Source organism: Osmerus mordax, chromosome 19, assembly GCF_038355195.1.
Source record: "Osmerus mordax isolate fOsmMor3 chromosome 19, fOsmMor3.pri, whole genome shotgun sequence".
Lineage (NCBI taxonomy): Eukaryota > Metazoa > Chordata > Actinopteri > Osmeriformes > Osmeridae > Osmerus > Osmerus mordax.
The window spans coordinates 12,887,754-12,903,107 of record NC_090068.1 but is presented as its reverse complement, the minus strand read 5'-3'; the positions used below and the strand labels follow the sequence as shown (position 1 = coordinate 12,903,107).

The 15,354-nt window shown below is 53.3% G+C and overlaps 1 protein-coding gene across 1 annotated transcript; it reads left to right on the top strand.

The window, feature by feature from the left end:
* Positions 1 to 509: 509 nt before the first annotated feature.
* LOC136963527 (neuronal tyrosine-phosphorylated phosphoinositide-3-kinase adapter 1) lies at positions 510 to 11,059 on the top strand. Its single transcript, XM_067257678.1, has 6 exons — positions 510 to 592; positions 5,175 to 5,557; positions 5,898 to 7,727; positions 8,352 to 8,633; positions 9,504 to 9,607; positions 10,724 to 11,059. Exons 1-6 carry the CDS (start codon positions 525 to 527, stop codon positions 11,057 to 11,059), a joined length of 3,003 nt encoding a protein of 1,000 aa, XP_067113779.1. The 5' UTR covers positions 510 to 524.
* Positions 11,060 to 15,354: the final 4,295 nt, after the last annotated feature.

Here is a 15,354-nt window from a genome sequence, read left to right as displayed (position 1 = left end):
AATATTTCAAACTCAGCTGTGATACTGTATGTCTGTTTAACATGGATGTCTATTCATCAGAAACATTGTGTCTCTCTCCCACTCTCTTTCTCCTTCTCTCTGTCTCACTGTCACTCTCTCTCTCTCTCTCTGTGTATCTCTCTGTCTCTCTCTCTCTCTCTCTCTCTCTCTCTCTCTCTCTCTCTCTCTGTATCTTTCTGTATCTCTCTGTCTCTCGCTGTCTCTCTGTCTCTCGGTCTCTCTCTGTTTCTCGGTCTCTCTCTGTCTCTCTCTGTCTCTCTCTGTCTCTCTCTCTTTCTCTCTGTCTCTCTGCCTCAGGCTCGTGGCGACACATATCCCTCATCCTATTGGCCAGGAGAGGCCAGAGGTGACACACATCCCTCCTCCTATTGGTCTTCTATACCATGAGCTCTGGCTCCGCCCAGGATGTGGCTGTGGAGCATTTCCTGCGTGACATAGAGAGGCGGGGCAAGCGGCTACATTGCGCTGTGATAGGCTGCGAGGAAGAGCGTTCCCGTGGCGACATGAACCTGCTGTATCGCAAGAGCCGTCTGGATTGGCGCCAGAAAGACCAGGAGGGCAGCAAGAAGAGGTGAGGGGGAGAGAGGTGGAGGGAGGTGGGGGGGAGAGAAGGGGGAGGGAGGTGGGGGGAGGGAGAGAGAGAGGGGAGGGGGGGGAGGGAGGGAGGTGGGGGGGGGGAGGTGGGGAGGGAGGGAGGTGGGGGGAGAGAGAGAGAGAGGGGAGGGGGAGAGGGGGGGAGGGGGAGGGAGAGGGGGGGAGGGAGAGAGAGGAGGGAGGCAGAGAGAGGAGGGAGGGAGAGAGAGAGAGGAGGGAGGGAGGTGGAGGGAGGGAGAAAGAGGAGGAGGGAGGGATGGAGGGAGGTGGAGGGAGGGAGGTGGAGGGAGGGAGAGAGAGAGAAGGGGAGGGGAGGGAGAGAGAGAGAGGGGGAGGTGGAGGGAGGGAGAGATAGAGAGGGGGAGGGAGGGAGAGAGAGAGAGGGGGAGGTGGAGGGAGAGATAGAGAGGGGGAGGGAGGGAGGTGGAGGGAGAGATAGAGAGGGGGAGGGAGGGAGGGAGGGAGGGAGGGAGGGGAGGGAGGGAGGGAGGGAGGGAGGGAGGGAGGGAGGGAGGGAGAGGGAGGGAGGTAGAGGGAGGGAAGGAGAGAGAGAGAGGGGAGGGAGGGAGAGAGAGAGAGGGGGAGGGGGGTGGAGGGAGGGAGAGAGAGACCAGGAGAGCTGCAGGAAGAGTATGGGTCTGGATGGTTATCACTGACACCAGAACACCCCGAGGAGTTGGGATGGGCATAGTTCATGTGTAGCCCCTGTGTTCTGGTTAGAGGGAAGGGGAGAAGGGGGGAGGGGTGGAAGGAAGGAACTGTTCGTCTTCATCCCAGGAACACAGTGGCCCAGAGGTGACTGTGTAGATCCCACACAGTCAGCCTGCAGAACTACATGGACACACACACACACTCTCTCTCACACACACACTCATACGCAAACAAACTGGCACACACACATACACTCACACACACACTCACACAAGCAAACCCACACACACCTCATCACATGATGAGACAGAAAACAGTAGCATCTTTCTTCTCCGTGATGATCGGTCCCTGTTTCAACTGCCTGCCTGTCTGCCTGCCTGTCTCCCCGCCTGTCTGTCTGCCTGCCTGTCTGTCAGCCTGTCTGTTTACCTGCCTGTCTGCCTGCCTGTCTCCCCGCTTGCCTGTCTGCCTGCCTGTCTGTCAGCCTGTCTGTTTACCTGTCTGTCTGTCTGTCTGTCACAGGAGACACACCTACCCCCCCCCCCCCCCCCCCACCCTGACCCAGATGACCCAGCTAGCAACACACTCATGGATTGCTCACATGCCACATCCTCCCAAATGAGGTCTGCATGCTTGGAAGCACAGAGTTTTCACACATGTAAACACGCAGGCACACACGAGTACGAGACCTAGATACACACTCTCCTCTCTCCATCTCTCCTCTGTCCATCTCTCCTCGTTCCATCTTGTCATCTCTCCTCTCTCCATCTCTCCTCTGTCCATCTCTCCTCTCTCCATCTCTCCAGCTCTCCTCTCTCCATCTCTCCATCTCTCCTTTCTCCTCTCTCCATCTCTCCTCTCTCCTCTCTCCATCTCTCCATCTCTCCTCTCTCCATCTCTCCTCTCTCCATCTCTCCTCTACATGTTCACACAGATGTGAACTCCCACACACTCCCACTCGCTCCGGGCCAGAAACAGAAGCCAGTTCCTGTTTCCACCTTTCATCTGGACTGCCAGGCAACATAACTATCCTCCTCCCTCCTCCCTCATCCCTCCCTCATCCCTCCTGCCCCCTCCCTCCCTCCTCCCTACCTCCCTTCCTCCCCCTCTCCTCCCTAGACTGAGCCCCACTGAAATTAATCAATATAAACCTCATATCTAATAGGAATTGTTCAGAGTCAGTTCAGACAGTGGATATCTTTTAGCTTCTGTACTGTACAACACTATACTATACTATAATATACTATACTATTCTATACCATTCTATACTATACTATACCATACTATTCTATACCATACCATACCATACCATACCATACCATACATTTACATTTAGTCATTTAGCAGACGCTCTTATCCAGAGCGACTTACAGTAAGTACAGGGACATTCCCCCGAGGCAAGTAGGGTGAAGTGCCTTGCCCAAGGTCACAACGTCAGTTTGCATGACCGGGAATCGAACTGGCAACCTTCGGATTACTAGCCCGATTCCCTCACCACTCAGCCATCTGACTCCACCATACCATACCATACCATACCATACTATACTATACCATTCTATACTAAACTATACTATTCTATACTGTACTAGGCTCCGCCCCCTGTGTATCTGGTGTATGCCCATGTTGCAGCTTCCTGTTGGGCAGTGTCCTGGCAGGCGAGCGTGTGAGGTGTGATTCTGGGCTCTGTGTTTCCCTCCAGCCTGACATCAGGGCCTGGCTGGCTGGGGATCGATCAGGGCTCGTGAGGAATCCATGATGCATCTTCACTGCTGCTTTCTGGGGCACAAGACCAGCTTCACTGGTCATTCAGTGAAAATTAATCAGTGGGGTTGGCCCTAATTGATGACGCCGGTGGAAAACTGCAATGATTTAACCAGTAGAGTCAGGTGGCTGAGCGGTTAGGGAATCGGGCTAGTAATCAGAAGGTTGCTGGTTCGATCCCCGGCTCTGCCAAATGACGTTGTGTCCTTGGGCAAGGCACTTCACCCTACTTGCCTCGGGGAGAATGTCCCTGTACTTACTGTAAGTCGCTCTGGATAAGAGCGTCTGCTAAATGACTAAATGTAAATGTAAACCAGTAACATCACATGATGGAGTCATGTTTAATTAAGAGGAAGCATGTCCTAAAACATCGAGCATTTCCGATTAATCGTTGCAACCGGTTGTTCTGTGATGACACGTCCCGCACACACACCCTGTCTCCTACCTTCGGTAACCATAGTTACCCCGTCTCCTACCTGCGGTAACCATAGTTACCCCGTCTCCTACCTGCGGTAACCGTAGTTATCATCTGCTACCTGAATTATCGTGAAGGCCGGTTGCCATGGGAACGGACGCAAAGCTGGCAGAGGTCATGAGGGATGTAGATGATGGAGGGATGAAGGGGTGGAGAGATGTAGATGGGGGGATGGGGTGGATGGAATGAGGGATTTGTACAGGAAGGCACCTCCTCCTGACACTGGCTGCTGCACTGCCTTCGTCACACCCTGCCTCGCCTGCCTTGCCCACTGCCTTCATCACACCCTGCCTCACCTGCCTTGCCCACTGCCTTCGTCACACTCTGCCTTGCCCACTGCCTTCATCACACCCTGCCTCACCTGCCTTGCCCACTGCCTTCATCACACCCTGCCTCACCTGCCTTGCCCACTGCCTTCATCACACCCTGCCTCACCTGCCTTGCCCACTGCCTTCATCACACCCTGCCTCACCTGCCTTGCCCACTGCCTTCATCACACCCTGCCTCACCCCCCTGCCTTCCCCCACTCCATCTCTAATCACTCGAACTGCACACAACACCACGCTTTCCAGGTCAGCCATGCATGAGACAGACTCTCTGTATGTGTGAGTGTGAGTGTCTGGGTATGTGTGCGTGTGTGTGCGTGTTTGTGTGTGCGTGTGTTAATGACAGAGAGAGAGAGAGTGTGTCTGTGTGTCAATGTGTCTCTGTTGGTGCAGTAGAGAGAGAGAAAGAGAGATAGAAACAGTGAGCAGGGGAGAGAGAGACAGGGAAATGGGCTGGAAGCTATTTAAAGACCCTTTAGAGAGAATGAGAAGCAAAGCGAGGAACACAGTAAGAGAAGAAATAAGGTTCTTTACTGAATGACTGTGAGCAGGAATGTGCCTGTGTAGTAATGTACAGTACTGTACTGCAATATGCAGTAACACACAATAACACACAGTAGCACACAGTAACACACAGTAGCGTGCAATAACACGCAGTAACACATAGTAACACACAGTAACACAGTAACACATAGTAACATACAGTAACATAGTAAGACACAGTAACATGCAGTAACACACAGTAACACAGTAACACACAGTAACACACAGTAACACACAGTAACACAGTAACACAGTAACATGCAGTAACACAGTAACACACAGTAACACAGTAACACAGTAACATGCAGTAACACAGTAACACAGTAATACACAGTAACACACAGTAACACAGTAACACAGTAACACACAGTAACATGCAGTAACACAGTAACACACAGTAACACAGTAACACAGTAACACACAGTAACACAGTAACACACAGTAACACACAGTAACATGCAGTAACACAGTAACACACAGTAACACCCAGTAACACAGTAACACAGTAACACCCAGTAACACAGTAACACAGTAACACGCAGTAACACAGTAACACAGTAACACAGTAACACGCAGTAGCACAGTAACACGCAGTAACACAGTAACACAGTAACACGCAGTAACACAGTAACACAGTAACACAGTAACACGCAGTAACACGTAGTAACACAGTAACACAGTAACACAGTAACACACAGTAACACAGTAACACGCAGTAACACAGTAACACAGTAACACAGTAACACACAGTAACACAGTAACACAGTAACAGAGTAACAGAGTAACACGTTGTGTCTCATCAGCTCCAGCCAGAAGGACTCGTCGTCGGCCACCGTGGGGAAGGTCCGGGACTTGGCCTCCTTCCGACGTCACTTCCGCATGGGCTTCATGACCATGCCGGCCTCCCAGGCTCTGTCTCCTCACTCCTGCTCCTCCGCCATGGCCCCCCGCTCCCAGTCCTGCCACGCCGTGGGCGCGGGGGCCCCGGGGGACGCCGGCCTGGAGAACGGGGACTACTCGGACACCCAGTCGCAGCACGGGGGGCGCTGCCCCCCCACCAAGCCCAGACGACACCCAAGCACCCGGCTCAGCTCCAACTCCTCCGACCCCCGCGCCTCTCACGGGCCCCCCGAGGCGCCCCCTCCGCCCCCACCATCGCAGTCCAAACACTCGGACAAGAAGAACGGTAAGATCGGTGGCGGCCGCTGAAAGATAGACCGTTAGATATACTGTAGACCATGCACTCCTGGTCGCTGAGACTCTGCTGGACTTTCCATGTTCCCTGTTTTTTCTGTCGCTTTGGATGAAAGTATCTGCTAAATAAATATAATATAGAATTATGCAGAACTTGTATATCTGCTGCACTACAACTGTACAGTATATGCCAATGCTGACACACCTGGCCGACATCTCTCTATCTATCTATCTATCTCTCTCTCTCTCTCTCTCTCTCTCTCTCTCTCTCTCTCTCTCTCTCTCTCTCTCTCTCTCTCTCTCTCTCTCTCTCTCTCTCTGTCGCTCCTCAGCCATGAAGAAGTCAGACTCAGGAGACATGAGCAAGAAGGTTCCTCCTCTGAAGCCAAAGCGGAGCCCCAGTACCCAGCTCTCCTTTGACCCCCCGCACCCCCGGCCCGGCCCCCCCACCACGCCCCTCCCCTTCCAGGGGCCCGAAGGCCAGGGTGCTCTGGGGGACGATGAGCCCGTTTACATAGAGATGGTGGGCCAGGTGTTCACCAGAGACAGCCAGACGCCTCACCCCGTCACCCCCGCCGCCACCACGCCCGACTCGGACTCGGACCAGAGCGAGGCCATCTACGAGGAGATGAAGTACTCTCTACCGGACACCAGGGACTCCCACAAACGCCTGCCGCTCAAACAGGAGAAGCTACGACCCTCCAAACACCACCACCACCACTCTGCCGCCTCCTCCTCTAGCGCCTCCTCTCCCCTCCCCCGGCCCTCCTCCTCCTCCCCGTCCTGCTCCTCCAAACCTAAAGCAACAGTCTCCATCTCCCTCTCCTCGCCCCTCCCCTCCTCCACCTCCTCCACCCCTGTCCCCCAGGTCCTGTCCTCCAGCCCCCACCCCCCGCGGGCCCCCACCCCCTACCTGCTCCAGGGGGGCAAACCAGAGACAGAGACCAACAGTAAAATCCCAGCCCCCTTCCCCAACCTCCTCCAGCACCGGCCCCCCCTGCTAGCCTTCCCCCAGCCAGCTGCCGCCTCCAGTGGGGTGGGGGTCCAGCACAAGACCTCCACCAAGCTGGGGACCATCAGCATCCAGTCCTCCTCAAGCCTCACGGCTCCAGCCGGCTCCTCATCCTCCACCCCCTCCTCCAACCTCCCGGTGCTCCTGTCAGGCTCCTCCACCACCTCCTCCAACCTCCCCATGCCCCTGTCCGGGTCTAAAGACCCCTCAGGGGGGAAGGAGGACAAGCAGGCCGACCGTAGAGACATCTCGCTGGGGCCTGCGCCCGGCCTGAGGGCACGGAGCCACTCCACCCCGCTGCCTCCCTCCTCCAAGTCCACCTCCCCCTACTCCCACCACCACCACCACCCCCAGCACCGGCCCTCCCACTACCACCACTACCGCAAACCAGAACGAGGGGACTCCCCTGCCCCTGGCAAGACCGGCTCCCAGACCTCCAGCCAGTCCTGCGCCCAGACACAGACCCAGGGCTCGGGAAAGGAGGGCAAGTCTGTCAGCTTCCTCTTGAAGTCGGACAAGGAGGAGAGGGAGAGGGATAGAGACCGAGAAAGAGGAGAGAGAAACAGAGACAGAGACAGGGAGAAAGACAGAGACAGAGAGAGAGACAGAGAGAGAGACAGAGAGAGAGACAGAGAGAGAGACAGAGAGAGAGACAGAGAGAGAGACAGAGAGAGAGATCGAGATAGAGAAGGAGGGAGTCACTCCTCTCAAAAAGAGAACATCCCCACAACCAGCTGTCACTCCTTACAGACCAGCTCCGCCCCAACCCTCACCTCCTCCTCCCATCGCCCTCACTCTCGCCCCCACCTCCATCGCTCCCACGCCCCCCACACCCCCCACGCCCTCCCCGCCTACAAGCCCCCCTCCTCGGACAGCCCCCTACTGTGGACCTACCCCTCTGGGGGCTTCCGCCGGCCCCCGGCCTACGACAGTCTGCGAGGGGGGCCCCAGCTGCCCTCGCTGCACCCCTCAGGGCTCTCCGGCGGGGGCGACATGGCCTCCAAGAGTAGCACGGTTCCGGGTCCCCTCCAGGGAAAGGCTGGATTCGTGCCCTGGGACAGCGCTGGGGGCCTGGGCTTCTCAGACGAGGGCTCCCACTGGCCCATGCAGAGGAAGCTGTCGTTCAGTCATGGAACCAGAGAGGCAGAGAGTAAGTGGACCGGAGGGGAGGGGGGAGAGGGGAATGGGGGGTCACAAGGTCAGTTGGCTGCGCCAGTTGAAAGAAAAGGGGGTTTAAAGTCATTGTCAGCGTATAATCTTTGTGACATTTGTGGTATCTGTAATATTTGCTTATACAAATTCTGGGGTCTGTATAATGAGCTAATAATACAACGTATTTATAATTTGTAAATTTATTTTGGCAATCTGAATTAGCATCTGCGTAATCAGAAGCATCTGCTAAAATAATAAAATGCTGATCTAAATAACGACATCATCAAAGAGAGAGAGTCGCTCTTCTCCCGTGAGCTGGTGTTCCTCTGGGCCTGACCTGTTGTTCCTCTGGGCCTGACCTGCTGTTCCTCTGAGCCTGACCTGCTGTTCCTCTGGGCCTGACCGGGTGTTCCTCTGGGCCTGACCTGCTGTTCCTCTGAGCCTGACCTGCTGTTCCTCTGGGCCTGACCGGGTGTTCCTCTGGGCCTGACCTGGTGTTCCTCTGGGCCTGACCTGTTGTTCCTCTGGGCCTGACCTGCTGTTCCTCTGGGCCTGACCTGCTGTTCCTCTGGGCCTGACCTGCTGTTCCTCTGGGACTGACCTGCTGTTCCTCTCCCTTCAGAGAACGAGAGCCGGGCGTGGAACGGCAGCGCAGATGCCCTGCTGCGCCTGGGCCAGGAGGAGGCGGGACACCACAGAGGAGGAGGAGGACACTCCGGGATTCCCGTGCGTTTCAGCGGCGGCAGTGCCAGAGGCCACGCCCAGGGGCTGGCAGGATTGGAGGGCAGTGCCAGAGGCCACGCCCAGGGGCTGGCGGGGTTAGAGGGCAACGTAGGCTTCAGGGACCTGCCCAGAGGATGGCTGCCTCTGCCCTGCCAGACCTTCCCCGCTTGCCGGAATGGAGGTAACCCCACACACCCTAACCCCACACACCCTAACCCCACACACCCTAACCCCACACACCCTAACCCCACACACCCTAACCCCACACACCCTAACCCTAACCCCACACACCCTAACCCCACACACCCTAACCCTAACCCTAACCCTAACCCCACACACCCTAACCCTAACCCTAACCCCACACACCCTAACCCCACACACCCTAACCCCACACACCCTAACCCCACACACCCTAACCCCACACACCCTAACCCTAACCCTAACCCCACACACCCTAACCCCACACACCCTAACCCTAACCACCCTAACCCCACACACCCTAACCCTAACCCTAACCCCACACACCCTAACCCCACACACCCTAACCCTAACCCTAACCCCACACACCCTAACCCCACACACCCTAACCCCACACACCCTAACCCCACACACCCTAACCCCACACACCCTAACCCCACACACCCTAACCCTAACCCTAACCCCACACACCCTAACCCCACACACCCTAACCCCACACACCCTAACCCCACACACCCTAACCCCACACACCCTAACCCCACACACCCTAACCCCACACACCCTAACCCTAACCCTAACCCTAACCCTAACCCTAACCCTAACCCGGAATGGAGGTAACCCCACACACCCTAACCCTAACCCTAACCCTAACCCTAACCCTAACCCTAACCCTAACCCTAACCCTAACCCGGAATGGAGGTAACCCCACACACCCTAACCCCCAAAAACCCTCACCCTGAAGTAGAGGATGTAATTTGGATGCAGTGTTTGTGTGTCGCTTCGGATGTGTGTTCTGTGCTCTTGGGTTGTCCTGGATGTGAGTTCTGTGCTCTAAAGTGTGTGTGTGTTGCAGAGCTGGGCAGACTGGGCCGCTCGTCCTCCACGTCGGGAGTGAGACTAGCCGGAGGAGACGTGACCCGGCAGAGCAGCCTTCCTGGCCGAGAGGCTCAGAGTCAGGTGAGCTGCCTCGCTACCTCAGCTAGCCAGGTGAGCTACCTCACTACCTCAGCTAGCCAGGTGAGCTACCTCACTACCTCAGCTAGCCAGGTGAGCTACCTCACTACCTCAGCTAGCCAGGTGAGCTACCTCACTACCTCAGCTAGCCAGGTGAGCTGCCTCGCTACCTCAGCTAGCCAGGTGAGCTACCTCACTACCTCAGCTAGCCAGGTGAGCTACCTCACTACCTCAGCTAGCCAGGTGAGCTACCTAGCTACCTCAGCTAGCCAGGTGAGCTGTCTCTCTACCTCAGCTAGCCAGGTGAGCTACCTAGCTACCTCAGCTAGCCAGGTGAGCTGCCTCACTACCTCACTACCTCAGCTAGCCAGGTGAGCTGCCTCACTGCCTCAGTACCTCACCTTCTTACTATCATCAGGAAAACTATCTTCTCACAGCCACCCAGAAACCGACCATCATTCTTAATCACTGTCCAGAAGACCATTAATCTGAGCATGATGATGGCAATTTTCCCCAGTACTAGTGTCTGGTATTAGCATTAGCATTAGGAACATCATAATGTTTCTGACTGCTGATGAAGGCAGCGCGCCGCCAGGTCTATTAATAGCCTGTAGCGATGTTCCCAGCGAGCAGAATAGGGTCGTGGCCAGCCTCCCAGCAGAGGAGCGGGGAGAGGGCTCTGGAGCTGACGAGATGCGTAGACGCGAGGAGTGTGCTGCACAGTCTTTAACGGCAGCAGCAAACTGCTGTCCAATAGCGTGGCGTTTTTCCCAGTCACTTGGCAGCGTCTCATGCTGACGCAGTTTCAGTGCAGCAGAATGTTGCCCTGTCCCTCCCTCCTGCTGTGGTACAGCGCTGCCACCTAGTGGTGGACTGTGGTAACAGCACTGGTGCCCTCTGGTGGTGGACTCTGGTTATGGCAGTGCTTCCTCCTGGTGGTAGCATCTGGCATGAGCAGGACCGCCCCCTTAATGCCACAGCAATGTCAGGAAAGTCACTAAAATCGCCCCCAAAAAGGCACTAAATATTTCAGAAGCTGTTTTAATATCTATATGTAATTAATATCTATCTCATACAATCTATAATAGCAGACTTAATATCTCCGTTGTGGTGTCGCAGACCCCGGCACCCTGCAGCCCCGCCCCGTCCAGACAGCAGCAGCTACACCTGCAGTTCCAGCACCTGGCCCAGCTGGCGCAGGGACACCCTCCCTCCACTGGGGGTGCCATCCCGTCGGCCGCCCAGACGCAGCGGGACGGGAAGCTCCTGGAGGTGATCGAGCGCAAGCGCTGCCTGTGCAAGGAGATCAAGGCCCACAGGCGCCCGGACAAGAGCCTGTGCAAGCAGGACAGCATGCCCATCCTTCCCAGCTGGAGACGAACACCAGAGCCTCGCAAGACTGGCACCCCGCCCTGCCAGAGGCCGCAAGCGGTGGTGTGGGACACTGCCATCTAGTGGGGGGGAGAGGTGTGGGCACTGCCATCTAGTGGGGGGGAGAGAGATGTGGGTACTGCCATCTAAGGGGGGAGTTTGGGAGGGCGGAGGGGGGGGGAACTGGCACAGCACACACTCTCATCACAAACTCCACACACACACACCACACACACACACCACACACACACACCACACACACACACCACACACACACACCACACACACACACCACACACACACACGGTAGGATTGAGAAGGGAACTCTTCACAAGAAGAGGAGAGCGTGATGGCGGACCCGACCCCTCTCCGAGGGCACGTCCCCGCACACAGACGGCTGGGGGGGGGGAGGTTCTGGACTGGAGCCCCCGAAAGCTTACTGAGCAGCCTGGACGAGGGTTGGGTTACCACGCTGAAAGCAGCCGGGTGGTGGAGAATTTGTGCCAAAAGTAATCGCGCAATGATTTTTTGTGATGAGTAAGAAGAGGAGAAAAATGTCACCCAATTTGGAGAGATATAATCAGGAACTAGTCCTTTCTTAAAAACAGTTTGAAATAGGTATAGTGAGCCCCGTCGTTTTATTGTAAATGCTGTGACTCAGCAACTATTAGCTAAAATGTAAAAGAAAGGAGACATCTAAATGAGAAATGGTTCCTGGGACATAGTTCCTCAGTTCTCTCTGACTAGGATTGTACCTCCACTGTCACAATCACACACAGAAGGGTGAAACTACTTATAGATGAAACTAATCTTGACACGACTCAAGCACACTTAAACTCTCGGGCCTTATTTAGATGGTGCAGAGGAATGACCGAACCCGGCCCCCCAAAAAACACCCTGGACTAGAAACACCATGGATTCGAAACACCCTGGTGCCCCGAAATCAAAAGTCAAATTTGATCAAATACGAACAAAGAAACTGTTTTCAACAACTCAAATTATGATAACACCCTTGATATTTAAGACCGTTTTGCTCTTTCCCTGCCAGTTATGATGTTTGGGTTCACTGGGTTTGCTTGTTGCTCAGCACTGAAAACATCGCCGTCTCCAACACACATACTGTACCTGTACATGCCCTGCTGACCACAGATTCAGACAAGGGAGGAGGGACGATGGGGCGTTTAGGAATGTGTGTGGTCTGTCTCTATCAGTAGATCATCACGCTGCTGCGATGTGGAGGAAAGCATCACCAGAGAGGAGGCAAATACTACCTAACCGTTTGCAAATTTGTAATGTAAATATATACTGACTTTCTCAATGTTTCTGCGATTTTATAGCAATATGCTCCCATTGTTGGAGTTTCATTATTAAAATGTGTGTCAGCTAGCCTAACATATCTAAGACTTGAATGAAGTAATTACTGTGTCATTTCCCGCTTGACATACCAGAAATACAGTGCTGTACAACATGCGTGTGGAGATGATCACGTCCAGTTTTAACCTTGACTAGATCATAGAATTGAATATCATATTAATCTGTACCATAATCATACCGTACTCCATCGTGAGTCCTTCCAAACTGTCATGTTGTGATTGTATGAACAGGTTATGATGTTGTCGAGGATGAATCAGTCAGATGTCAAGTGGCACACATCGTAGGTGTTAACCTGGACTCAGACTGACAGGGTTCAGAAGTGAGTCAGATTCACGTGTTTAAATGGTTGTTCAACCCCACAAACCACAAACAAAACAAAGATATCAGCACTGGCACATCCCACCGTCGCCTGAAACTAGTCCTCCTCTCCTTCAGACAGAATGCTGGATATATCTGCACAACATGCAGCCTAGACTTGAGCAGACCCACCCCACGGTAGTGTAAATACATATGTACAACTGTATTGAAAATGTAGCAATTATTTCCACTTTCATACTTATAATCAATAATATAATGTAGCATAATGTATAAACCTGAATTTGTTCATTTGTTTTTTCTAAAAAAAAAAAGAAAAAAAAGGAATTATCTGTTGAAACCGCATCTGTCTTCTTCTGACATAAACCACCCTCAAGGACAGTCACAGGCCCGTTCAATTTATGCAAGATTCCCTTTAAGCCGTACAGTTGCTATAGTTCAGCTCTTTTCTACATATGTTTTGTTTATGTACAGGTTTGAACGATTCTGTTTTATTATTATTTGGACATTTTTAAATACTTTGCTGCTATCTGAACTAGATCTGTTGACGTAAACTGAATCTCTGTAACAGAACCTCCCCAGCAGACGTACTGACACTGTTCCTGTTCCTGTTACATACTTTTTTTTCTTTCTGAAAGCCACGTGCGATGAAGTTTGTACTTTTGAAGAGTGACTCTCTGTGACAGTATAAAGGCACTTGAATGTCTCTTGGTTGTTGTTGTGGTTTAGCTAGCACCAACCTGTACAGTTACACTCAGTGAGAACTTATAACCGACATGGTTTCCTACCAGTTTGACTCCTCTCCACATGCCGCCCTGCTAGGTGTTGATGGAGCAGTGCCCTCCCCCCTTACCTCCCACCATCCACCGCCTCCCTCCCCTCCCACCACCCCCCTTCCCTCCACCTTCTTCCCCTTTCTACCCTACCTTCCCCTCCCCCCCCCCCCCCCCCCCCCCGCCCCCCTCCTCCCGGCCCAGACCAGCAAGGCCTCAGAGCCAGGCTGAGGAACAGGGCAAGTGCAATGCATGCAGGTGATCCTCACATTGAAAATGTTCCATATATTATTAATAATATATGGAATATAATATATAATATAATTAATATTATATATTATATAATTATCCAGATATTGACAAGTGTGCCCCATCTGTATGCTCCAGATATACCAAGTAATCATCTTGTTTTATTTCATGACAACCTAGTTTACAGAAGCTGTCTGCTTTTTGTGTCTACTAAAACAGTGGCCATTATATGAGTGCCATACTATACTGATATGGTAAGAGACAGTGTACCTTGGACATCACTGTAGTGCTATATTTGCATTGATATCGTCATTAAACAAATTTTATATGATGAACAGAACCTTTCCTCTCTGTGGTATCTCCTGTTTCATGCTGTTACACAGTCTCTACTATATAAACTGTAAAGAAAATCCCATTTATGTTTTATATTCATATTGCAGATATTTTTGAATGATTGTGGTATGAGCTTACAACCTCCACACATTTAAAATCACTGCTCCACCCCTGAATGTCTAATATGTAGTTCTCTCAGAGACAGGACCATGATGGCTTGTGAACCCGATGACCTTGCGCTGGAATCCTCCGTGCTGCAACACTCAACACATCCAGGTGAGGGCGACGCTGTTCTCCTCCAAAGCGATTTGCTTGATGCATGCACCTATCAATGCAGCACACATACACACAAACACACACACACACACTGTGAGCACACACATGCACTATCCACACACACAAACACACACACAGTGACATACAAGTCAGAACTAGTCTTAAAAGTTGAGTTTGCGTGCGTCCCTCAGTCCCTGGTATCAAGCTGTGAGGAGAGATGGGCTGGAGGGGAGATGGGCTGGAGAGGAGATGGGCTGGAGGGGAGATGGTCTGGAGGGGAGATGGGCTGGAGAGGAGATGGGCTGGAGGGGACAGACCAGACACCAGACCAGACATCACCTCCACGCTATGCAGGCCCAGACCCAGCCAAGCCTGCTAATGAAAGCCTGCTGTCAGATCGACGAGAGGCAGGGTTCAGGGAGTTGCTGCACAACTAGTGCTGCTGTAAGCCAAGGAGGAGACAGGCTCGGTACGTCTGGGTGGGGTGGGGCTGAAAAGGTCTGGATAGGACTAGGCTGGGTAGGGCTAGGTAGGTCTGTGCTGTGTTGGGTAGGGCTAGGTAGGTCTGTGCTGTGTTGGGTAGGGCTAGGTAGGTCTGGGTTGGGTAGGGTAGGGTAGGATTGAGACTGGCTGGGGTTAGTCTAACTTGGGTATGGCTGGGATAGGCAGGGTTATGGTTGGGATGGTGTTAAGGTGGGTATTTGTCTGCGATGGGCAGGACTGGGGTGGTTTGGCTAGGTATAGCATGGTAGGTGAGTAAGGAATCCACCATGTTTGACACTTTCATGACTGACGCTCGTTCCCTCTGAAAGTCGCGTCATCGCACAGTGCTTAAATTCAAGGGAATCTGATTGGATAGAAAAGCAATCTGTTTAGCGTCTCGTGTTTTCCGAGGAGGAAGGGATCGACTCGATGGCAGGGTGGGGGCGGGAGGGGGGGGGGCTCGTGGGCCAAATGACGCTGAACGAGAGAGAGGCTTGCGGTGGGAGGAGGAGAGCGCGCTTTACCGCAGTATCAGCACAGTTCTGCATCAGTCATCTAAACTCTGCGGCATGCGGA

Bases quoted from the DNA above. Each gene is read 5' to 3' on its own strand.
- LOC136963527 (XM_067257678.1), top strand. From the start codon at position 525: ATGAACCTGCTGTATCGCAAGAGCCGTCTGGATTGGCGCCAGAAAGAC. The intron at 5,558-5,897 runs GTAAGATCGGTG...GTCGCTCCTCAG, and splicing joins ACACTCGGACAAGAAGAACG to CCATGAAGAAGTCAGACTCA. The intron at 7,728-8,351 runs GTAAGTGGACCG...CTCTCCCTTCAG, and splicing joins TGGAACCAGAGAGGCAGAGA to AGAACGAGAGCCGGGCGTGG.